This window comes from Panthera leo, chromosome D3 (assembly GCF_018350215.1).
Source record: "Panthera leo isolate Ple1 chromosome D3, P.leo_Ple1_pat1.1, whole genome shotgun sequence".
Taxonomy (NCBI): domain Eukaryota; kingdom Metazoa; phylum Chordata; class Mammalia; order Carnivora; family Felidae; genus Panthera; species Panthera leo.
This window is the reverse complement of record NC_056690.1, coordinates 62,858,365-62,885,072: the sequence shown is the minus strand read 5'-3', so window position 1 is coordinate 62,885,072 and position 26,708 is coordinate 62,858,365. Positions and strand designations below refer to the sequence as shown.

At 37.0% G+C, this 26,708-nt stretch overlaps 1 protein-coding gene across 1 annotated transcript in view; it reads right to left on the bottom strand.

Moving 5' to 3' along the window:
• Positions 1 to 3,136: 3,136 nt before the first annotated feature.
• PIK3C3 (phosphatidylinositol 3-kinase catalytic subunit type 3) overlaps positions 3,137 to 26,708 on the bottom strand; it is a 139,900-nt gene continuing 116,328 nt past the window's right edge. The window contains exons 23-25 of the mRNA XM_042911319.1: positions 22,227 to 22,317; positions 12,790 to 12,915; positions 3,137 to 3,489 (exon numbers count right to left, since the gene is read on the bottom strand). Coding sequence (XP_042767253.1) covers positions 3,475 to 3,489; positions 12,790 to 12,915; positions 22,227 to 22,317 — 232 coding nt within the window. The 3' untranslated portion in view covers positions 3,137 to 3,474. The remainder of the gene's footprint in view (positions 3,490 to 12,789; positions 12,916 to 22,226; positions 22,318 to 26,708) is intronic.

Below are 26,708 nucleotides of genomic sequence, written 5' to 3'. Positions count from 1 at the left end.
TTTTTAGCTAATGTCCCTTTTCTTTTCCAGGATCCCATCCAGGTTGTATGCATTCTTTATGGTGAAGTTCATATCAAATTATTCATTTTGGCAAACCAGTATATTTTCTGTATTTGATATAGATAGTCCACGGTGTTTTGCAATCTATTTTTTTTTTTTATCCTAAGTCTCAATCTGGTTTATTTATCTATTTTTTAATTGCAATGTTAGGTCTATGTGCAAAGATACAAGGTACATCAGGATTGTAGGTTAACAGTTGCATAGTCAAGATTTATTTTACCTGTATGTTTTCAAATGATTTATGCCAAGGCAAGTATGAATATGTGGTATGATGATACAACTCCATTTCTTAAAAATTTGAAATTTACTTCAATTTACTTTCTCAGGAATTTTTAATTTTGTTTTATTAACTACTGCCTGCACCTTTGGTAATCCTGTTCATTACAATCAGTCAACAAATCAAACAATCAATCAATCAACAAATAAATAAATGGAATTTTGTTTTGGGGGGGATCCAAGTCTCATGGACCACATACACATACCTCCTGCCCATAGTAGAGGTCAGGACTGTCACCACAGACTGAGAAACGAAGGCCAGGAGAATTTGATGGTCAAGACTCTGGTCACTAGAATCTGAGTTATTCAACTTCAAATCCCAACTCTCCTCTCGCTTGCAACCTAACTTTGGGCAATGACTCAACTGTCTTAAAATTCTGGAAAATGGGGACACATATCTGCCTCATTGGACCATTATATACAGAATAATGAGATAAAGCATATGAAGCAATTAGCAGAGTCCTGATATATAACAGTGAGCCCTTATAAATGATGTTGACTGCTATTATTACAACATATACCCAACTGAAACCTCTATAATACAAATGAGCTGGGGAACATCTAAGCCTAGTGTATACAGAATAGCAAAAATCAGGTTGTATCAGTGCTTCATTTAGGAATGTGAGCCACACTTTACTTCTTTCCCCACTTTTGCAGCCCCACTCTTTGGTGGCTGCCATCAACATTTTCTTTCCCCAATGCAGAAATCTCACTCTGAGTGCTTATAGTACGTGACCATGGTACCCACATTCTTGAATCAAAGCACTGTGTGCTCACAAACACCTTTCTCAAACTCAAAACAAATATTGACAGAATGTGGAAGGTAATGATAATGAAGAAACATACAGACTGCACTGTAAAGAAGGCTCTGAACAACAAAAACAATGGAGTTTGGGGAAGAGAGTAGGAACAAAGAGGTTGCTTGAAGCAACAGAAATTAAGACTGATAAATCACTTTTCTTTCTGATATAGGCTCACCACCCACAGCTAAAATACTCTCTGCAAAACCATGGCCACTCTCTATCCTCAAAGATGCTATTTCCTCACTCAGTACCCATCTTCCTTCTTAGAAAACTTTATTTCCCTTATGATTCTTACCAAGTTTGCACTGAATACAAGGTTATTCATGATCAACTCTCCATACCACTTGCCAGTGTTGGCCCTTATAGAATTCCTTATTAGTCCAAAAATAATTCATTGAGCCCTGCTATCAACATACTACTACCTATGCAAAGTGCAGCAAAGTTCATAAAGATGAGTAAGATGGGAGTTTTTACCTTAAACTTAGTTCAAACTACTCAACAAATGAAGGCTCGAGGGTCAAATCTGGCCAAGGCCATTTGTTACATGTTGTCTATGGCTGCTTTTTTCCTCTAACAGCAGAGTTGAGCTGTTGTAACAAAGATTATATGCTTTCCAAAGCTGAACATAGTTACTACCTTGGCCTTTTACACAAAAATTTGCCAAACCTCTGAATTGGGAGATGCAAGTATAACAATAATACCCACCTTTACTAAATGCCAATTAAAAGGCCATAAATAAAGAATTTTAAGAGTTCAGAAGGTTGGCCACTTTCAACAGGGCCATTTTGAGAAAAGTTTTCAGAGCCAATAGACATAGGACTCAAAGAAAGAGAATGCAGATGGGTTCAACACTTCATAACAACAGAAAGTGATAAAAACATGTGAAGCACAGAAAAAGCAAGAGAAGGATGGAGCTTCCAGCTCATGTGGGCATCAAGTCTCTAAAGATGATTTGCAGAGGCCCTTTCATCTTTTCTGGTTTTCAAGTCAGCACGTATGTTTTACACAAACCAAACTCCATGTGCCTCTAGGATGTCTCCCAATTACGTGCTTGCTATCCAGCTGGTAACCTCATTCTAAAAGGGTAAGTTCACAGATAATGACAATGTGGTGACAAACAGATGTTGTATTTGACTGTACTCTCTGAAACAGTGCCTCAATTTAACCTTCTAATCTTTCTGTCATCTGATATTTAATATTTATTCAAATATTATTTACTCAATGGAAGAATGAGACATTGTTTTTCTTCCAAAACAAAGTCACATGTGACTATGCAACGCATTAATTTGTAGAGATTATTAGTGTGTTACTCTTCTATTTTCAGATGTGCCATTTTCCCAAAGTTCCACGAGGCAAAAAGGCTAGATGGATTAGCAGGACTTTTAGTCTTAAAAGACAAACAATTAGGAGAAATAATAATCAATAATTATTATTAAATACAAGCAATAATCAGGAAAGATATATTACATTAACAAGTCTAGGAGAGCTATTTCAAAAAGCTTTTGAAAAGTAAGTTTACATCAAAAAAGTATTTATTGCAGAAAGACAATTTATGCTTACATGTGTATGTAAAAATATCTTGGGCTCAATACTAACAGCTGTGTCATTGTTATCTTTTGGCCAGTGACTCAGATTGACGTATTTGCGTGTCTTGATTCATGTACTTACAAGCTAGGAGAACTGTGAACTAACTATAGTTTTCAAAAAAGATATGTATTTAAAAATGAGAGAAAATGACTGTCTTATTTGAAGTATATGCAATTGTTGAACTTTTGTAAAAGAATGAGTCACAATATGTAAACCTTTAAGTACTGTAGATTAGGCAAAAACAAACATGAGCAGGGGAGGAAGAGGGGGAAGAGAAGGAGGGAGAAGGGAGAGACACAACAAAAAAGCCTTCTTAAATGAGACAGTCCAAATTCATAACTGCTGTCTTGGTGTGAAGAGATGATCAAAAAAAAAAAAAAAAAAAAAAGAAAAAAAGAACATTTCAAACGCAGAGACTAAAATGTTTTACTATTTCAACATAAAATTCTTCCAGAACTCTCAAAGTATATACATGATCCTGGAATAAATTTTTCACTTCTTAGCTTATTAACAATGTGTACATTTGAAAATAAATATATACAATATTTCAAAACAAACCCTTCAAGACAATATTTAGACAGGGACATCCAAGGAAATTGAATTCAGGCACCATGTAACATTTAGGATATATGGTATCTTGAAGATTAAATGTTCTCTTCCTTGTTACTCTGAAGTCTTCCTTATACAGAGGTTGCTTCTAAAGTAGTTCTCTTACAGAGCCAAACATTCTGAGGTGCCAAACCCAGTTTCATTTCCTCCAGTACTATGAAAATTAAAAACAGATAAACAAGTAGTAATTAACATCAATGTTCACAAAGAAAGACAACAGAGTCTACAGTTTTAAAAAAAAATGCTTAGTTTTGTCATGACATTTTTAGAGACTGTGAAAACCTGTTGCTTATTCCACTTCATTGAGTGCAACCACTTTATTCCAGTACTGAGCTGGAATCAAATCAAAGAAAGTAGTCCTGAAAGAACAAGGAAGCCTGGTCAAGAGTTGTTTGGGGGCCAACATACAAACAGTGTTTGATTTTAAGATATCAAGTAAAAATAAAAGAAAACAATGCTTTTATCACCTATTTTTGCTACTTTTCTTCACAGTTACCTCAGATATGGCTGATAAAGAGATCTGTGACACTGACCCTCTTCTCATTTTCTCTCTACATTAGCATTCATTGAGACTGAGAGAATGCTTACTTTTGAGAACTATTAAGCAAAAATAATCTGTAACAGTTAACGGTTGTCATTAACATGTACAGATGCCACCAACCACCACTTTCTCAGCACAAACAACTCTCCCTGTTGGGCGAACATACACTGAGTCATCCATAACTCATGTGCCATCTTATTCAATAAAACAGATGTTGGCCATTATCTTGGAGGAAATAAGAATGCTGTACATGTGAAACAAAATCTTGTTTCCGTGAACTTCACCTCATTATTACTCTGAGAAAAAACATGAGGGGGAAAAAAACTCACTGACAAGTATTTGTGGATGTGGATGTGCGTTCACATATATGTGTAAAAATGTCAGAGATGCTGACTGATTTTGGTCTGATATGATTTAGGGTGGCAATCCTAGCAAGAATATGGTAAGATTCAGCTTTCATGCTAGTAAGAGGAATGTAATTTCTGATTTAAGAAGCTGTATAGGAGGCACCTGGGTGGCTCAGTCGGTTGAGTGCCTGACTTCAGCTCAGGTCATGATCTCGTGGTTTCTGAGTTCAAGCCCCGTGTCAGGCTCTGTGCTGACAGCTCAGAGCCTGGAGCCTGCTTCGGATTCTGTGTCTCCCTCTCTCTCTGCCCCTCCCTCGCTTGTGTGCTGTCTCTCAAAAATGAATAAATGTAAAAAAAATTTAAAAAAATAAAAAATAAGATAAAAAGAAGCTGTATAGGGGCACCTAGATGGCTCAGTAGTTTAGGCATCCAACTCTTAATCTCAGCTCAGGTCTTGATCTCAGGGTTTTGAGTTTAAGCCCCATGCTGGGCTCCATGCTGGGCATGGAGCCTAGTTAGGGAAAAAAAGAAAACAAAACGCTGTTTGAATATTTTCAAGAAGACTGTGTCAGAGAAAATCAACTTCTCAAATGTTCCTGGGCACTTATATAAAATCACATACATTTATTTGGTGCCTACCATGTGCCAGGAATGCCTCAGGTTGTGTGAGAGTCCCCAAGTTACTTAAGACAAAAAAAAAAAAAACAAAAAAAAAAAAAACAAAACCTGAAGACAAAATGCTCATAGAGAGAGTCACCACTCATATACACACACAAGCATATTCAAAAGTTGGGCAATGGTTGGGGAACTCATTCCTGGCAAAGAGCAAAGAGGTAGTGCTTGTGAGGGTTTGGGGGGAAATACTACGTATGGGAAATTGTCATGGGGGTAAATCATTAGAGTATAATACAAAAAGGACTCTTTTTAAGGCTGGTAGAAAATGATTAAAGCTGAAAATACAGGTTAGAGCCAAATTGTGAAGGGTCCTCACAGACCTGTTAGGAAGTCTAAATATCCTGAAAACGATAAAAAAACCACACAAGTGTATATCTGTGTTTGTATGTGTGAGAAAAACACTGCTACTGAACAAACGGTCTATAATATATCTCCTAAGTACTTCCAAGTGTGTCTGTGAGAAAAAAGTTAGTAATACTACGTAGCAGAGCCAGTCCCAAAATATTCAACACCCTGTACATTTGATGAATTTATAAAAAACAGTTAAATGTAACCAGAAGGGCAGAAAAACAAGAGTATGACGACTAACCTTCCTAAAAGCAGTTAATGAAGCAAACAGACAAATCTCACCGTGGATGATACTCAAGTGTTTAAAAACTTTCCCCGGAGAAGAAATTAAGAATTTAAATTAAATTAAAGGAAATTAAATTTCTACAGATAAAAAGGAAACTGCAGGGCATTTTAGCTGAAAATTCTGGGGCATTCTGCTGACTGTTGCTATTATAGTAATTAACTAATCTTAAGACTTTAAAACATTTGGAATGCAGCAAGCTCCTCTAGTAGGTTTTTAAACGTCACAGGTTTTGATGGCTGTTCGTGCCGTGGTGCTGACAGCAGTGCAACATGAGAGCACATGTGGGTCAATAAAATTCAAGCAAGACTGGTTTATGACCAAAGTGCAAAATAAACGTTGTCCCACATTTACCATATTTACCTGGGAGTAACTACTCCCAATGGCTCCTTTTTATATCATACTCCATTGGCTGTCTGCACAGCTGACTTTTTCTTTCACTGGGCAGATGAAAGATCAAAGAAAAGTTAAAGATCATTTCTTTTTTTATTTACAAGTGTTATTTTTTAAAACTCGCTACTCTTACAACAAAATCCATTCACCTCCATTAAATTAAAGCTTTAACGTGTATCAAGAAAAACATGATTTAGAAACTACTGTCTATTTCTACAACCACGGGTCTGGGTTTGATTCTGGACTTTTGTCCCCTATTAACCATGAGACCTTGTGTATGTTATTTAACCTCAGCCTTGGTTTTCTCATCGATGAAACAGGCCTGGTGATATACACACTTCACAGGTGTGAGGATTAAACAAGGCAATGCTGAGAAATCTCTTTACATAATTCCTGGTACATCCAAGTGTTCAATAGGCTATAATTACTACTATTATTGCTGTTTCTTTGTTGTTAATTTTTATTCCTCCCAGGATAATTCAAACAAATTAGGAATAGATCAGATGGGGGACACAAAATGATATAAAATAGTTTTGTATGATATACTGGCATTATGATACTTATTTAAGCCACTGGTCTGGGAATCATCTGACTCTTTAGAAAATTATTTAGTTAAAAAAAAGTTTGTTTCTTGAGAAAAATTTCTCTTTGGCTAAAGAATTTAATACTCTTTGTTTTGTTCAATAAAATATTTTATACTGTTGTCCTTTATTCCAAATGGTAAAATACGGTCCATATAACATAAACTCAGAAATGATGCTCTCTTCTCCTCTCTGCGGGCATCTTCTGCATCTATGCGCTCCCTCGGGAGAGTAGAGGGTAGAGCAGGCACAGTGCAAACATCTACACTGTGGTCAGTGGTAAGGTCAGTACACAAAGGTAAAATAGCAACACAAATAAACACAATTACTCGAGAAAAGCCCTTCACAAGGAAACACATTGCACAGTTATCTCCCCCAAAAGTCCAAAACAGGAAGCTTTTCCCTTAATACTGACGCAAAACAACTTGTTTCTCTGAGCAGCAGATGGGGCAGATAGATTGCATGCACTCAGAAGCCGTGTTGTGCAAAACACGAGAATCTTCAATACTGGAATTACATGCAGCACAGTCATGGGAGACACTGGGTCTGAAACATTACCAAAGGAGCTCCTCTCACATTTATTAGAGGACGTATGCTCTTCAGGAAAAACATTGGGTAGAATAACCACATTGTTTTTCTCCTTTCATTTTTCTTTTAATCCCCACAAGTATGTATAGTTGAATTCTCTTCAGTTAAAGGCATATAACTTTACCTCAAGTGTTAAGTTCAGGTGCCCCTCTGCTTGGACCTGTGCTTTTCCCCCTTGAACACCACAGGGGCTAAGTAAGGATTCTTGCCAAATGTATAGCAGTAATGTGTTCTCGGTATCTTGGGCTGGAATTTAGGTAAACTTTCTGAACCCAATCTGTTACTGTTTTACTCTCAGTCTGCAAAAAATGCATCTCATTGGAAACCACACCCCACTTTCTAGCCTTCTATCATCAATAGGTAAAGAGAGAGACAGGAGAAAGTAAAAACAGGGAAGAAATGGGTTGTACTGTGAGAGATCACCATCCAAAGGCCTAGTTTTAGTGCAGGAAGTGCCCCAAACTAAGTGACCTCTACCTTTCTGTGCAGCTAAGACTAGAAAGCCTTTTAAAGACCATTTCAGTGGAGACAAGAGTTCTGATGAAGCAATTTCAAAGACAATGACCTAAATAAAAGTGTTTTTCAGTGGAAAATTTGTATCACTAATAGGTGGGTGTTGCTAGGCAACATATATTGCAGTGTTTAATCTCTACCCTTCCTAGCGAATGGTATGATGGAAGAAAATAAGGCTTTTCAGCATTGCAACATAATAGTTCTATGTGGCAATTTTGTGGTCTTCTTATAGACTATAATTTCTTTTATGCTGAAAAACTATAGTTTTTGTTAACATGTATCAATTAATTTATCTCCATTTTTAGAAAACTGTCCTACAATCCACAGTGATTAATAGGAATGCACTGAAATTAGCCAAACTCATTTAGCAGTGTACATCTTTATAATAAATGCTTTGAGTGACCAGAAGAAACAGATGTTGGTCACCCGGATTTGCATGTGCAAATAATTTATTAGTATCACTACCTAAAAAAGATACATAGTCACTATTTAGAAAATATACTGCATTTAGAAGTGTGAGTTTCAAGAAGAAAATAAACTTCAGTTTAGAAATAGCTATGCTTCTGTCATTTGATAATTTCAAAAGACTATGTGAAGTTAAAACTTTACTCAGTGTCTCTTGTAACCCTCAATGCCTAAACAAATTCCAATGAAATCAAACATCCTTAGTTTATTCTCATTCTGATATTGTTTCACTTGCACAAGAGTACAGACACAGGTGACAAATATATTTAAGGAAACCTCAGATAGCATGATCATTTTCAAGTTCATCTCTTAGGATGTAGAAAAGGGGATATTCTGGTAAAGACCTGAATTTAATAAGTTAGGAAACGTTTTATGTGGCTCAGCCTTCTCATTTATAAAAGAAGAGAATGTTAAAACTCACTTTTGTGGTTGTTAAGGATTATATAATATTAAAAAATAGCAAAGCACTATATGAAATACAAAGTTCAAATAAATAAAGTATGGCTATTGTTGTCTCAGACACTGTTATCTGTCATTATAGACAGCTGAGAGAGATGATCTAAAAATTTTTGCCTACATAAATATTCATGCCGCATTAAACCTCCACTTTTACCTGTCTGGGATGATGCTGGTAGTATTAAGTCACTGGAATAATCCAGATATTTGCTCTTATTAATATTCATGCTGCTACAGCCTTAATTTTAGATAATAACACTATTTTGTTATCAAGAATCTATCCTAGCCCAAGAAAGTTTGTAACAACGAAGACCAAGTAAGATCAAATAACTATTTATCCAGGATTTCTAAGAAAATAGAAACCTAAAAGACTTAATATTTCTTTCCAAGAAATATAATCATCCATTAGTTCATATGTATAAAATGATCCTTCCCATATCTAAGAATACATCCACCTCTATTACCAATTTATCACCCATATTCATATTTTCTCTGTGAACATTAAAGTATGTGCATTAACTCTTAGTTCTGAACAACCTTCATAATTTAACCATCAGTGCTGGGGGTTTCATTTACTTTTAGTTTTTGTAGTAGTCAGTATAAGCTGGAAAGCAAGTGACCTTTGTACATCTCTGATTATAGATTAAATTTGTATTAGTTTTTACTTCAATACCAATCACTTTACCGATGTTTTGAGGCCCAGAGACATTGGTGAATGAAGGTGCCTCTATTACTACCTCCCCCAGATGATAATGTGGTCCCTTTTTTTTTATCTAGCTTTCTGTCTCCTCTATTTTTAACACAGAATATTAAGAAAAAGAGTCTTTCTATTCTTAGATGGAGTGAGCAATGCAAAAACAGGCATCTTATGTAATTGACAACACAATTTCAAAACTATAGTAAAGTATGCCACAGGTTCATTTACAGAACTTGAAGGCTCAAACTTTAACCTGGATTGCATCAGATGAGTGGTAGTTAAGCCTTCAAAGATGTAACACTTAATCCCTCTCCTCCCCAAGAGAACACTCTATCTCTTGTTCCTGAGAACAGGGGCTGGCCTTGAGACTTGCTCTAAGAGGCCTGCTGCTTCTGCTCTCGCGTTCCTGTGGAGCAGCCAGTCACCATGCAGTAGAACAGCAGCCCCGGCTAGAGCCCTGAGTGATGAGAGAAGTGGAGAGGCCGTCTGGAAGAGCACCAAAGAGATGTGTGAAACCTTCTGGGCCCTTCAGACAAACCCAATCATGGGCTGAAAGCAGCTGAATAGTGAACCCACCTGACGTAACAGGAAACAAAAGAACCATGTGGTTGGGCTCTTGCTGAAATCTTGACTAGAGAATCATAAGAAATTTTTTAAGTTTTTTAAGCTAGGAAGTTCAGGTTCGTTGTATAGCTACAGATAATCTGAAATGAGGTGTTAGGCAGCTGCATTAATTTCAAGTGTGGAATTTTAGCTCCATTATATATGGTAAATAAATGTCCAGGAAAATAAGGGAGAAAAATGAGAAACTTCAAGCATACAAGAAAGAAAACCCATGAAGGAGAGAAATTTGTACAGTTGTCAATAAGGACAGAGCAAAATAAAATATAAATAACCAACTCTAAAGGAAATGCAAAGACACAGAAGTTAAAAGTTTCTAACCTCAAACATGTTACAACTATTTGAGTATTAAAAAAGAAAAACAAAAGGTGTACATAGAAAAAGGCAGAGAGAGATGGGCGACTGAGTGGCTCAGTCAGTTAAGTGTCTGACTTTGGCTCAGGTCATGATCTCACAGTTCATGAGTTCAAGCCTGGCATCCAGCTCTGTGCTGACAGTTCAGAGCCTGGAGACTGCTTTGGATTCTGTATCTTCCTCTCTCTGCCCCTCCCCCATTGTGCTCTGTGTCTTTCTCTCTGTCTTAAAAAAAAAAATAAAAAGAGGGGCGCCTGGGTGGCTCAGTCACGTAAGCATCCAACTTCAGCTCAGGTCATGATCTAATGGTCTGTGAGTTCGAGGCCGGCATCAGGCTCTGTGCTGACAGCTCAGAGCCTGGAGACTGCTTTGGATTCTGTGTCACCCCCTCTCTGTCACTACCCCTCCCCCACTCACACTCTGTCTCTGTCTCTCAAAAATGAATAAACATTAAAAAATTTTTATAAATAACTTAAAAAATAAAGGGAAAGAAAAAGGGAGAGAAAATAACAGGATTGTGTGGGCTATGCCACAGAAAATTTCATTAACACATAACATAAACAGTGGTGAGCAAAATGTTGACAAGAGAACTGGCTTCAAAATACTAGATATGGAAGTCAAAAGATCTGGGTTCAAGTTTTGGTTCTGTCCCTTCCTTGTTAGCCACATGAAGATGGCTAAGTCATTAAACCGTTCTGGACTTCTATCCTATTCTATTGCTTCTATTGCTCTAAAACACTCTGCTGTATTATGTGTGGACTCAGATTCACCATTAGCTAGACAAATCACTTACATACCATCTGAATCACAGTTTATTCTCTTGAGAATTGACTGGATAGGATTAACCTGGGATGCAGAACCTGATTTGGTCCTTATAATAAAATATGACCTGAATTGGTGTTCTGGGAGAAGAAACTTTTTGTTAAGCCAGGAAAAGAGTATAAGCTAACATCTACAGGAAGAAACCCCTTTAAGTTCATTGGATATTTTTTAAGTGGATAAGCCATTGTACTAATAGGTGAGTAACAGATATAGCCCTGACTTCAAGAAGTTTGCATTTTAGGAGTTATAAGACAAGAATCCAAATATCTATAATAGAGGGGTGCCTGGGTGGCTCAGTCGGTTAAGCGGCCAACTTCGGCTCAGGTCATGATCTCGCGGTCTGTGAGTTCGAGTCCCGCGTCCGGCTCTGTGCTAACAGCTCAGAGCCTGGAGCCTGTTTCGGATTCTGTGTCTCCTTCTCTCTGACCCTCCCCCATTCATGCTCTGTCTCTTTCTGTCTCAAAATAAATAAACGTTAACAAATATCTATAATAGAAAGCAAATGTAAGTGCAACTCAATAAAGTTAAAAGTATTATAAATATCCAGAGGAAGATCAATCAAAGTGGCATTAAGAATACATCTTGGTGGACTGGATTTGGTAAGCATAAGTTTACCAAAGATTCATTATAAGAAGATGGATGTTCTGGTGCTGACGAAATGGCAGCTGCAAAGTAATCAGAGACAGAAGAGATCAAAATATTCAGAGACAGTATTAGGGAAACAGCTTGGAAAGTAGCTTGGAATACAATCCTGGAAGGCCTTGAGCTTCCAGAGACCAGTCTTCACTATTAGGCAATGGGGAAACACTGCACATTGACATTAACAAGGGGGGCGAGAGGACAAAGTAAAACATTATATTGTGAAAATATATCTGATATTTAGAATAAAAAATGCTTACAGAAAAAAAAAAAAGGTTAAAACAGAGAGAAGAGTTATAAAGCATTTTAGTTACCCAAGGTATCGTAAAGAGCAAAAAATGGATTAAATGTTAGGAGTCCAAAAATGATAGAAAATGGTAATTAAAGAAATAGTTAAACTGGCAAGGCTTGGTGGTACAATGGTACCGGGTGAGGGAGAAGTCAAGCGGACAGGCTTTGAGCTTGGGTGATTAGTAAAATTACCAACGGAATATGCAAAGTAAGGAAGGGGTGCACAAGGAGAAGAGTGTGAGGGTAGGGGGCAGGGGGAAAGAGGTCTCATTTTTCTGTTTGCTCACATTTTCATAATCATCCTCATTATGAAATTCATAATGAAACCAGGCTTTAAACCTGAGGTTTAGCATCACAGGCTAGTGTGAAAAGGTCTCCCTCCCTCAGACATTTGTATGCAAGCTTCTGCTAACAGTAAGGCTACAGACAGACCTTTTCAGTACATGATGTGCACTGCTTTACTCAGCTTCAAAACTCCTTTCCCAGCACTTCACCATTTGTGAAAACCCAACATGTGCTCAAGTCTCACTTGCCAAGGCCACCTTTAGACCCATGATCATTCTCAAGGAAGGTTTACAATCACCACTGATGCCAAAGGACAAATACACCAATGCTGATACTCCACAATTTAGCTGACGACTAAGAAAATTTCAGTGGGCTGTTTTAGAATTGATAATGTATGCGGCATGTTCACAGTGGCTGGCTGGTGAGATGGCAAAAATGGCTTGACAAAGAAAATAAGGAAAAGGCATCATTAGCAGGAGAAAAGTATGGCTCTCTGAGGACTCTAGGGTAGGACACGGGGAGGCAGAAATAAAGTCCACTGCACTGAGAACTTACCTGGGCAAACTTGTGAATCTGTTCTACCACTGCAGCAAAAAGAGCATGGACACTTTCATCAATCAGACTCTGCATGTAATGCACGGCCTCTTCATCAGACAGGTCTAGTCGGAATTTATCCTGAACCTATAAGATCATAGTACGTTAGTCTTGAGCGTGGGGGGGAAAAACATACTTTGAAGAGACAGAACCAAATGGATACAGACATTATTACAATATATTATGACTGATTTCTGTGACAAAGAAGTGTTTTATAACTTACAAGAAGTTCTGAAGTTATTATTCTTTTGAGTGTCAAAGTTTTCTGTTTTTGCTATATGCTGTAAATCACCCTATCCTTGTTGGTTGTTACCTAGGAATAAACCTAACCAAAGATGTAAAAGATTTGTATGCTGAAAAGTATAGAAAGCTTATAAAGGAAATTGAAGAAGATACAAAGAAGTACAACAACATTCCATGCTCATGGATTGGAAGGATAAATATTGTTAAAATGTCAACACTACCTAAAGCAATCTACACATTCAATGCAATCCCAATCAAAATTGCACTGGCATTCTTCTCAAAGTCAGAACAACCCTAAAATTTGTATGGAACCACAAAAGACCCTGAATTGCCAAACTAATATTGAAGAAAACCAACATGGGAGGCATCACAATCCCAGACTTTAGCCTCTACTACAAAACTGTAATCATCAAGATAGTATGGTATTGGCACAAAAACAGACACATAGACCAATGGAATAGAATAGAGAAACCACAAATATACAGACAACTAATCTTTGACAAAGCAGAAAAGAGTATCCAATGGAAAAAGACAGTCTCTTTATTTTATTTTAATTTTTTTTAATGTTTATTCATTTTTGAGAGACAGAGAGAGACAGAGCATGAGTGGGGAAGGGGCAGAGAGAGAGGGAGACGCAGAATCCGAGGCAGGCTCCAGGCTTGAGTTGTCAGCACAGAGCCCGATGCGGGGCTTGAACTCACGAACTGTGAGATCATGACCTGAGCCGAAGTCGGGCGCTCAACCAACTGAGCCACCCAGGCGCCCCAAAGACAGTCTCTTTAACAAATGGTGCTGGGAGAACTGGACAGCAACATGCAGGAGAATGAAACTAGACCACTTTCTTACACCATACACAAAAACAAACTCAAAATGGATGAAAGACCTGAATGTGAGACAGGAAACCATCAAAACCCTAGGAGAAAGCAGGCTACAACCTCTTTGACCTCAGCTGCAGGGATTTCTTACTTGTTACATCTCCAAAGGCAAAGGAATTAAAAGCAAAAATGAACTATTGGGACCTCATGAAGATAAAAAGCTTCTGCACTGCAAAGGAAACAATCAACATAACTAAAAGGTAACCGACAGAATGGGAAAAGATATTTGCAAATTACATATCTGATAAAAGGCTAGTGTCCAAAATCTATAAAGAACTTATCAAGCTCAACACCCAAAAAGCAAATAACCCAGTTAAAAAATGGGCAGAAGACATGAATAGACACTTTTCCAAAGAAGACATCCAGATGGCCAACAGACACATGATACGATGCTCAATGTCACTCATAATCAGGGAAATACAAATGAAAGCCACACTTGAGATACCACCTCACACCAGTCAGAGTGGCTAAAATGAACAAATCAGGAGACTGTAGATGCTGGCGAGGATGTGGAGAAATGAGAACCCTCTTGCACTGTCGGTGGGAATGCAAACTGGTGCAGCTGCTCTGAATGCAACCTCAGTGTGGAGGTTCCTCAAAAAATTAAAAATAGAACTACCATATGACCCAGCAATAGCAATACTAGGAATTTACCCAAGGGATACAGGAGTGCTGATGCATAGGGACAGAGGTACCCCAATGTTTATAGCAGTGCTTTCAACAATAGCCGAATTATGGAAAAAGCGTAAATGTCTATCAACTGATGAATAGATAAAGATGTGGTTTATATACACAATGGAATACTACTTGGCAATGAGAAAGAATTAAATCCTGCCATTTGCAGCAACATGGATGGAACTGGAGGGTATTATGCTAAGTAAAATAAGTCAGTGTATCTTGAGAAACTTAACAGAAGACCATGGGGGAAGAGAAGGGGGGAACAAAGTTACAAACAGAGAGGGAGGAAGGCAAACCACAAGGGACTCTTAAATACAGAGAGCAAACTGAGGGTTGATGGGGGGTGGGGAAGAGGAGAAAGTAGGTGATGGGCATTGAGGAGGGCACTTGTTGGGATAAGCACTGGGTGTTGTATGGAAGCCAATTTAACAATAAATTATATTTTTTAAAAAAAGAAAAACTAAATAGTAAACATGATTCTTAGGCCCTGCAAATTAAAAATGAAAAAACTGTTCTTTTAACTCAAAAGAGTGCTTTATTTTTTCACATTTCGAAGCTAGAACTACTGTGTAAGATTTAAAATGTGACATATTAATAAATAATCTCCTTCATTTTATCCCTGTTGTTCATTATTAAATGGATATACCAAGGTGAGATGACAATAATATTCTCCCCCACTGTTTCACTACCTATAGAAGAACAGAAACTATGTTAGTCACCAGCAAAATCAACTGAAGTAGATCTTCCAAAAATGTCTCCCTTCCTATAGCAATTCCTTATACCTATGCAAAGAACTACTTTAGTTGGTCTGTAATTTCCAGTAACAGAGAAACTTTTGTTTCATATTTATAGTTCCAGTTGATTCCCAATAATAAGAAGTACTAGAAAAATTAGTAGAAACGTATGAGAATGGTTCCTAAAAAATAAAAGTCAATGTTATTGATGACCACTTTGTGTAAAACACTTCACATCAAGATTTCGCCTGACTCTGAGATAGCAGTGAAGTAGAATAGTATTTCCATCTAGAACATGCAGAAACTGAGGCACAGAGAATTTATGAAGCCAACCCAAAGACCCTTAACTGATGGCAGGGGTCTCACACTTCCAGACAATCTCATGCCACTGCACGAGATTATACTCTACTCCTTTCTCCTCATATAAGTGGAGATAATGCTTATAAGCATTATACTCTACTCCTTTCTCCTCTTATAAGTGATCCATATATACTTTGGAAAAAGCAGGCAAGGAGAAAATGATGTTTCCAAGCAGATAAAAAGTGGTCGTATTTAGTATTTACTGTTAAGTATAGAATTTAACTACCAGAAAAACAAAGAAGGACACAGTACAACAACCATGGCCGTGGAACGGTGCTCATATCTTTGCTAGATCGGAGGTATACCAAATGACCCAACAGCTCTGCAGCTTCAGGCTGGGGAAGTACAAGAGAGGTGGGCATAAAGAGTGAAGGACGATTCAGCGGAGGGACATCTAAAGGTCTGGGTTTTTTTGTTTTTAAGTTTTTTTTTTTTACGTTTATTTTTGAGAGAGACAGGGAGTGAGCAGGGTAGGGGCAGAGAGCGAGGGGGAGACATGGAATCCGAAGAAGGCTCCAGGCTCTGTGTTGTCAGCACAAAGCCCGACTCAGGGCTCAAACTCGTATGATCTGAGCTGAAGTATGGCTCGTGTGACTCATATGACCTGAGCTGAAGTAGGATGCTCAACTGACTGAGCCACCCAGGTGCCTCTGAAAGTCTATCTTGAATGAACTAGCTCTCCTATTTCTGAATCCCAATTAATGGCATATCTCTTCTTTGATTTTAATCCTTTATTTTCCTTGACTTAGAAAGATGTCTGACAGGTCTGGAACTATTTTTAAAAGCATCAAAAAACTACAGATCAAAAGAATCAGAACTTCAGCCAATTGATCAAAACTTAAATGCTTGTATATGCGCTTGCAACACAAACAATATATATATTTGGCATAAAAAGATGTTATTTACCAAATATGAAAAAATAATCTTTTATAACAATGAAGTTAAGGTTAACTGCATATAAATGGTTGATTTGGTATCACATATACTGACCGGCCTACTTGGTATTGTCCCCTAGGTCCTTAAGATTCTAATCATTTTCTTCAAGCTATATTCTCTTTGCTCTTCAGATAGTATAGTTAAGCTCTATTTATATGTGTGCATGCACACAAACATGCACAAACACAGTCTCTAACATTCCAATTAGTACTAAATATTGAGTTTGTCTTCAATAACCTTTTGATGTACACTCTTCTTGCATCCACACTCTCAGGGGTATAGAGCTATTCCCCACATAACACACATTTCTAGACTAAACTATATTGTCTTTGGGGGCGACTGGGTGGCTCAGCTGGTTAAGCGTCCAGCTTCAGCTCAGGTCATGATCTCATGGTTCATGGGTTCAAGGCCTGTGGGGCTCTGTGCTGACAGCTCAGAGCCTGGAGCCTGCTTCAGATTCTATCTCCCTCTCTCTCTTCCCCTTCTCCACTCATACTCTGTATACTCTTTCTCTTAAAAAATAAACATTAAGAAAATAAATTTAAACTATATTGTCTTTCATAAGGAGCACAGAGATATCATTTATACTTAATCTTTACCCTTTGTCTCTGAAAGCTCAAAACACATCATTGCGAAACTAATTTAGCATTCGTTAATAAAGACTTTTGCTTAAAACAATTTAGTGTTTAGCATCTCTGAAATAAGAGTAACTTTCATTAAAATAATAAAAGCAGACACTTCCTATTAAAATTTTTTATTTAAATTATTAGAATAAAAAAATTTTCCTTGTAATAATTATTCAATCACAAAAGTGATTACAACAAAGGAACACTTTTCATTCATCAAGGTGAAAGAAAGAGTTTTAATCTAAACAGTATTTCCTTGCTGAGTTCATTTGATTATCTGAACTGCATTAGAATAATTTTAAAAAATCCCTTAATTGAATAAAAACCAGAATTTAAAATAAAGAGTAATTAAAAAGAAAAATGATAAAAACTGAAACCCCCATCCAACTACTGCTAAAAGAGAATCAATGCTATAATTGTTTGTAATAGGACACATGACTGCTAAAGAAAAATGACACCTACATTACCAAAACTCCCTAAGAGTGGATATTATGGCTTATATGCTTTAATAAACATAACTTGTAGGCACCAAGGAATTTTAATTTTACAGGTCATTCGAAACAGATCTTCAATTTGTAGATTTTCAGTTATACATACACATATTTACTATAAATATGTGTATACATAAAAATATGTATACATACAAATATATATGTATATAATTTTTTGTTTTACAGATTAGTCAAAGATCAATTTAGAGAAAGAACATATCCCTTTATTCTTCAACACAAAACAGTATTATCTTGTTAAATTCCTTTGAATAAACTCATTACCACAATTTAAAAGATTTATTACTCATTTAAAGAAAAACACGAATGAAAAAGCACTGCTAAGTGGTGATGTTTATCCATTAAACTATTCTATTTCTCTCTTTTTTTTTTTTTCTTCTAAATAGAGACTCACCTGTATCAAAAAGCTAAGAAAATTCAAAACTCCCTGTAGATAGGCAATTGCCTTTTTTCAACACACTCTCCCTGGTAACAAAGTGAGTGATTTGCTAGGAAATACAGTTTTGTTTGTTTTTTTTTACTTGAAGTACAGTCAACATACAATGTTACATCAGTTTCTGAATACACAGGTCTTTTATCTCAAATATCTTAACTTCCTTTTATTCACTAGGACAATCTAGTCGGACAGAGCTAAGAAGTCTTATTTCCATACCACAGGTTCATAAAATACCTCCTTTTAATTTATTCAGAAAGAGCTGACAAACCTAATTGGTGAGGCCCTTCCTGGCCACAAATCTTAAAATTTTCAACATCAGTGCCAACTCAACATTTCATTTTCCCCTCACTTTAATTTTTTCTCTAAACACTAATCACTATTAATATGTTACATATTTTAACTTACTTTATCCTGTTTCTTTTCTGTTTCCCTTATTAGAAGGTAAGCTCCTCATTGAAGGCAAGAAATTTTATTTTATTATTACTGTAACTCAAACAATAAGATAGTGCTTGAGATACAGTAAATATAAACAGCTCAATAAATACTGTTGAGTGAATGAATGAAGTAGAAAAAATATTCATGAGAAGGATAAAACTAAATGTAGGAGAATAATCACCCTTAGACTAGAGGAAGGCAGGTAGGGTGCAGTTCAACACTAATGACTGTTTTGATCCATTAATAAAAGAGGATTTAAAGCAAAGAGGGCAAAATGTTTAAATACAGATGGTGATTACTAGGTGTTTGTTACATGAACATCTGTATTCTTTATGATTTAAGTAGTTCATATAAAATTTATCTAAAGAAAAAACTAGTATGATCTGTTTGCTCATTTTTGAAAATTAGTCTATCCATTATGCTTTAGTTATATTAGCACTATAACACTTTGCTTTTATCAATATGCATTATTTTTATTAGACTACTTGGATAAGTTTGTTCTAAATTATTAAAAGGATTAAAGCAACTTCTGTGCAAGCTTCCCACAGCATATAGCAAAGACTGGCACACTAACCTACTACTACCAGATACTTAACTGATGTCTGTGATTGATGACCATGTGTTTAAAACATTGTGATTCCATCTCACATTTTTTGGGCAATTGGGTTTTATAAGAAATGAACAAATCTGATCAACAAAAATATTATGTATCCCATCTATAAGTATTCAATTTCAAAAATTAAAACAAAACTGATATATACTAAATTAAGTTATGGAGACAGGAAAATATTGTTGCACTTTGTTAGGATTACTCGAATAATTTAAATAATCTCTCCTTCTCTCAGCTTCAAATTGCTACACTCTATTTCCCTAGTTAGCTTCTATTCATGAGGCCAACACAAAAATGTTCCAAGTGGTAAGACTTCGAAGTAATGTTAGCAATTGTTATTTCAACAAGGTATAAAAATCTACACTTTTTCTGTTTAATGTTTATTTATTTTTTGAGAGAGAGAAATATAGCATGAGCTGGGAAGGGGCGGGGAGGGGGGTGGTGCAGAAGATCCAAAGCAGGCTCTGTGCTGACAGTAGAGAACCCAACATGGGGCTCAAACCCACAAGCTGAGATCATGACCTGAGCCAAAGTCGACCACTTAACCGACTCAGCCACCCAGGCGCCCCAAATATTTACATTTCTTAAAAAATGAAATATATGAAACATAAATTTTAGCCTATTCCAGCATAAGTTTACAACATTATCAGGACTTTAATGTCAAGTGTATGCTGCAAATAATTACTTCATATTCTTAATAAAAGAGCAGAAAGCAAAGAAAACCTTTTATGAAATACCCTTTTGAGGAGATATTTGGTGAAATACATTTTTTTCAAAGTTCACTTAATTGAAATCAGAAAACAGCTAAGGAGTACCCATCTAAAGGCAAACAACTAATACATACATGCATTTTTTTCTTCACAAAATAAATTACTTCTGTGTTAAAAGATAGGGCCACAAAGACAACTGTTAACAGAAGGTCAATGACCTTATACAGTAAAATCGTGACTTTCTAAAAGAGAATAGAAGATCTAATAAGAACAAGAACAACATAACTTAATTGGCAGAAGAAACTGGAAGACTCAGTTTGACAAACACCATTAGAGAATTTTCATAATTTGACTTCTGAACACAAGTGAAGTTAGGGAAAAGTGAATATATAACCAGAGATAAATGGATTTAAAATACACAGCAAAACAAATCCTGAATATATCAATGCAAAAAAAAAAAAAAATAATAGTATTTGGAATCTAGTGCACCCATCAATTATAGTAAAGGAAATTTTAAATTTTTATCAACCAATTACTTTTCTTGATGACCAGGTTTAGTCCATAAATAAAAAATAAATGACAAAAATAAGCCATGCCAAAAACCAGTGTGATAAGTAGTCTATTTCCTAAGGGGAAAAGGGTGTTTATTGAAACAGTGCTTGTGGATACAATAATAAATGCAGTTTTAATAAGAGGATAATTTACTTAAAAGACTGAACAATATTTACATTAAAACCCCTCACTGTTTGTGACAGACTTATAAAACCAAGTAAAAGGGATTCTCATTTATGTTTGCAATTGTCTGAATATTTGTGTCTCCTCCAAATCCATGTTGAAATACTAATGCCCGATGTGAAGATATTAGGGTAGAGCTTTGGGGAGGCACTTAGGTCATGAACATGGGACCCTTATGAATGGGATTGGTGCTCTTAGAGAGCCCACAGAGCTCCCTAACATTTTTTGCCAAATGAAGATATAACAAAAAGTCAACCCAAAGAGGGCTCTCACCTGACCATACAAACACCCTGATCTCGGACTTCCTGATTCCAAAACTATAAGAAATTTGTTTCTCTGTTGTTTATAAGCCGTCTAGTCTCTAGTACTTTCTTACAGCAGCCCAAATAGACTAAGACAATGTTTAATCCAGAGGAATCTGGAGTTGGTTCGGAGTCGGTTATGTCAGAACTTAGAGCTTTTTGGTTCCAATTATTATTTTCAACCACCACAGAGACTCCATCTCAGAGACTGCTACTGTCCTTGAGTAACTGTATACTTCTGCAAGGTAAAAAGTTTTACTCTCTTTCTTTCAAGTTCAATAATGATTATCATACTGATATTGAAGACGATCTTACGTTATCTCTGGATATAAAAAAAGCACTTTATATACTCCACCCCCAACACACCCGCTGAATCAGAGAATCAGAAGCTAATTCAGATAAAAATCTTCAAATCTGTTGTCCTTCCTCCCACCTCTTGATAGAATTCATGGTAAAACAGGGGCACCTGGATGGCTCAGTTGGTTAAGCATCTGACTTCAGCTCAGGTTATGATCTCGCGGTTTGTTGAGTTTGAGCCCCACATCTGGCTCTGTGCTGACAGCTCAGAGCCTGGAGCCTACTTCAGATTCTGTGTCTCCCTCTCTTTCGGCCCCTCCCCCATGTTCTGCGTCTCAAAAATAAATAAATGTTAAAAAACAAAAACAAAAACAAAAAACAAAGAATTCATGGTAAGGCAAGTCTGAATCACTGTTCACCTATATGACGACTACCCTTTTTTCTTCTCTTTGGAGGCTGAGTTAAAGGGGATGTCTCTACTTTGTTGACATGGAAAAAAACTCTGGTAACCAAGGTATGGATGGGAAGGATATAGAATGGCTTGTCCCAGACAGGATTATAATATTTTGTCTCTGTTCCTTAGCATGTATAGCCTGTGAGTGCCAGGCATCAGATATCGTATCAGGACTATTAAAGGAGAGCTACAACTTTCTAAAAAAAAAGAGCAATGGTTGTAGCAGTAAGCTTTCTCTGTAGATGCAATGACCTAGTCATGTGACTGTGGGTATGAACAGAGCTGGCTGCATGGACCTAAGAGGCTGTTGTGTTCTGGAAGGTAAAAAGTAATTATACAATAGCTCTTTTTCTTAATTTATGTTACTTAAGAGTCTAGAGCCAGGGACATCAAGGGGAAATGGGTTATTAAAACCTTAACATCTTTTATATATAAAAAGTAGAAAATATAAAAGTTACCTTTTTCACAGTTTTATCTGGCTCAAGAGCAATATCTGGAATGTTTGCATCCACCATCAAGGAAAACAAGTTCAATATCAGGTTAGAATACCTAGAGAGTGGGAAAGAAAGAAAAAATAGCAGTGTGTTAGAATTTTGCAGCTTCTTCTCCTGTCAAGAATATCCCTAGAGGCACCTGGGTGACTTAGTCAGTTGAGTTTCCAAATCTTGATTTTAGCTCAGGTCATTATCTCAGGGTTGTGGGATCGAGCCCTGTGTCAGGCTCTGTACTAAGCATGGAGGGTGATTAGAATTCTTTCTCTCTTTTTTTTTTCTCTCTCTCTCTCTGCTCTTCTCCCCTGCTCGCTCTCTCTCTCTCCCCCTCTCTCAAAAAGAAAATAAAAATAAATGAATAAAAGCTCTCACTGGCCACCTGGTAGGAACTAAGAATGGAGGTAGGGAAACTATTTCACAGATGTCCAGGTAGAAAAGAAACAATATGGATGTTGTCTGGATGTACTTTGGAGATGGAGTGGATAACACTTGCTGATGGTTTCAACGAGCAAGGGAGAGGGGGAAGAGGAACTGAATGTCACCAAGGATTCAGCCTAAGCAATGGGAAACTACTATTCACCAAAATAAGAGAGAATGAACAAAAAGCAGGATTTGGGGCTGAGGATCAGTAATATTCTGTTTTAGACATATTGAGTTTGAAATGCCTACCAGACTCTTAGTCAAGACATCAAGTAGGCAGTCAGAGAACTCAGGGGGGATATCAGGGCCGATGGTATTAGTTCAAAACACCAGCATTTGGTTCCTAACTAAAGCCACAAGTGTGGATGAAAATGCTGAAAAGGAGTTTAGGGGGGGAAACGATCCAGAACTTAATTCTAGACAGTTTAATATGTAAAGGTCAGACAGAAGAGGGAAGAAATCAGGAAAGAAGCAGAAGTGGTCAGCAAGGCAAAAAGAAAACAGAGGAGTGGGTTATACCAAATCGAAAAAAGGTTTTCAGGAACAAAGGGGTGCTCAACTGTGTCAAGAGGCAAGAAAGCAAAGTGGCCACTAGATTTGGTATAGGTGACAGTTTATCTCGATAAAATTAGTTTTGATAGGGTACATCTGGAAGTCTTACGCTGAAGGAAGAAAAGGAAGGTTAGTGGAGACAGTGAGAAAGACTTTTTTTTTAATTTTTTTTTAATGTTTATCTTTGAGAGAGAGAGACCAGAGTATGAGTGGGAGAGGGGCAGAGAGAGAGAGAGAGAGAGAGAGAGAGAGAGAGAGAGAGAGATTGAGAGAGAGAATCCAAAACAGGCCCCAGGCTCTGAGCTGTCAGCACAGAGCCCGATACGGACTCGAACCCACGAACCGTGAGATCATGACCTGAGCCGAAGTGAGACGCTTAACCAACTGAGCCACCCAGACGCCAAGATAGACTTTTTTAAAACAAATGCTCTGTGAAGAGTAAAGAACTAGGGCAGAAGTACAATGTCTAGGACTATCCCAGACTTCTCCCCACCAGACAGATGCCAGAGGTACTCACCTAGTTGTGACAACCAAAACTGTCTCCAGACATTGTGAAATGTGCTTTGGGGAAAAGGGGAGTGTAAAACAGCTCTGGCTGAGAACCGCTACTTAAAACCAATGGTGAGAACACCATGGCTGTTGGAAGTTTCTTCAGTAACGTACAGCTGTTGCACTGTACACATGAGACAGGAAGGAACAGAGTTGTGATTAGACATGAAGTGTCAGCAGGTGAGGTTATTGGGCTGGATAAAAATGTGTAAGAAAGTTTAGAGAGAAGGGCAGTGATTATAGCTTGAGGGCATAAAATTCAGTGGGGAAAAGAGAAAAGTGAGAATATAAGGCAGATTTAATATGGTGTAATTTTATATGGTGTAATGGTGACTGGACATTATCAGTGAGGTTGAAGTCTTCCAGGAAGGAGTATAATCCAAAAATGAGCTGCAAGGATAGACGATGTTGGTCAGAGTGGAAAGCTGGTGATTGAGATTTTGGAGGGGTAAATTAATGTTACTCATGAGAGGCAGTAGACAAGGCTGGTTCTACATGAAGAGGACAAGGCACTCAGAGGTCAGGTCATGGCTGGACCACTTATGTGAATGTGGAAGTCACAGCAGTAGTCTTGAAGTAGACAATACAAGTTTTCAAGGAAGAGAACATGACAGAGAGACACCTGACTTTTAGCAATGGGGAGGATATCTATTGGTGTGATCTCACAGTGTGTGTGTCTATGCTTTTCTTCCTTAAGAAAACAAGGAAAGAAATCATTTGGAAGTTGCAGCAGGGAGCAAGGGGGGCACCAAGCCCTTCTCTAAGCTCTACAATATGTAGGACATGGAAATAAAGAAGATCCACTTGAGAGGGCTGCAAGGACCATGGCATCAGCAGAGTACAGCCACCTGCTATGTATTATGTCATGAATAAAATATGCTCTTTCAATGAACCCTCAATTATTTGTACTCTCCTTTGTTGACCATACAGTTTTTTCCCATCTTGTCATAAGGGAATCTCAGAGTAAATTCAGAGTAACCCAGGGAGGGGAATACAAGGCTCAACTTCAAAGGGGATATTTCAGAGGTTCTGAAAACTGGCTGCCCACTAGATTCACCCGGGAGCTTTTTAAAAATATTAATGCCTGAGCCCAATCCCACACCAAGTAAATCAGATGGGTCCCCAAACTATTTTCCCCCTAAAGTTCCCCCAGGCAATTTTAATGGACAGCCAGGATCCATGTTAAAATGTTTGTTTTTGTGGAAACATATGTGTGTTTCTTTTTAAAAAGGCAAATATTAATGTTTTCTGGATTATCTGTTGGTTTTAAGTTAACCACCCATGCTTCTATTATTGTAGCAAAAGGAAACAAAATGTAAATAAGGAATAGTCTATAAGAAGCTTAAACATTCAATTATTTTGTAGAACATCTGTCACAACCTTAACTTTTACACCTGCTGCTATGAACCTGCATTTTCCATTTAAGATAGGGTGAGCGACCCCAAACAGAAAGTATACATTCTGAGTAGTCATTCAATATCCTACCCAGAAAATAGATTTAAAGGTCACTAGAAATCTTTAAAACCATTTTCAAGAAAAAATATAAGGTCATACAAAGATGGTCTAAATTTTTCAGTGAAAACCTTTAATACTAAAAATAGGAATGCATATAATTAATAGGTATTATTTAGTAAAAGATAATAATATATTTTGTTACATGAAAATCATAACACCATAAAATGTGTTCTAACATCTATACAGTTGTAAGCATTCACAACTTAGTTCAAAACAGACTGCTCTACTTATGTGGTCAAATGTTAGTAATGGCTTCTTGTTGCAGGAAATGAGCAACAATTAACAGAAACCATGAAACCAAACCCTAATAATAAAAGTGTCAAGTAACCTTAGCTCCAAACTGACTCAACTATCAGGTTAATTCTCATGTCATAAAGAAAAATTTTTACTAACAGAACCATATTCCAAAATACAACATTAAAAAATAAATGTTGAACCAAATATTAGGGTCCAGCTGATCTTAACCAAAGTATAGTGACATTTAAAAACAAATAAAAAATAAAAGTTTTCATGACTTAACATAAAATTATTTAGATTACTCTGTGATTTTTCTTAGCAGTGATAAAAGTTAACTTTGGCTCCACATTAATAACCTGCCTCTGTTTTTTCCATTCTACTGAATTGCTACTAATCCATTATCAATGACAGTTTATAAAGCACATTGTTTTCCTTCTGCTTTCAGTAAGACAGAGCACCACTGACATTTCTCTAGTTATCATTTCATATCATTCTGTCTGCCTCCTTACCGAGAATGCCATGGTTCCATCTAGTTTTCAGGAAGCTTGGACTATTTTAAATTAAAAATCCTAAGATATTAAAGTGCATCTTTCATCTCTCTGAAAGTGTTTCTGCATCACCAGACAAATCACAGAGCACTCATCTTCCATTATTGTTTTAGCATTTCTGAAAGCAAAACTGAGTCACTCTGCCACCTAAAGGATAAATAGTGTGTTTGTAAAATGCACATCAGAGTTTGTGACACATGGTACAGACTGAGTTAACAATGAAGGCCTAATGAGTCACTGCCAAGATGAAATCTAATTAATAGTGTACAGCCACTCTCTTAGGACCAACTGCATCAACATCGTCCAGGAACATGGTCTCAACCCAGATAAGAAGCAGAAATTCATTTAATAACCATACACTGGGAGTCTTACGTTCTAACCATATGAGTGACAGGTTATAAAGACAAATAAGACAGAACCCATGTGCATAGGCAGCTGTCTACTGGTTATAATTTCATCTGGAAGACGTGAAAGAAGGTAGTAGGTCTCCAGGGCTGGGAGTTTTCATTGGACTAAGAATATTCATTTTTGCAAAGTTAAGTTGAAAATGGATTTAGAGTCAAATGATCCCGTCATTTTTGACTAACCATCAGAGCGATGTCCTAAATTTAACCAACCTGACTTAATT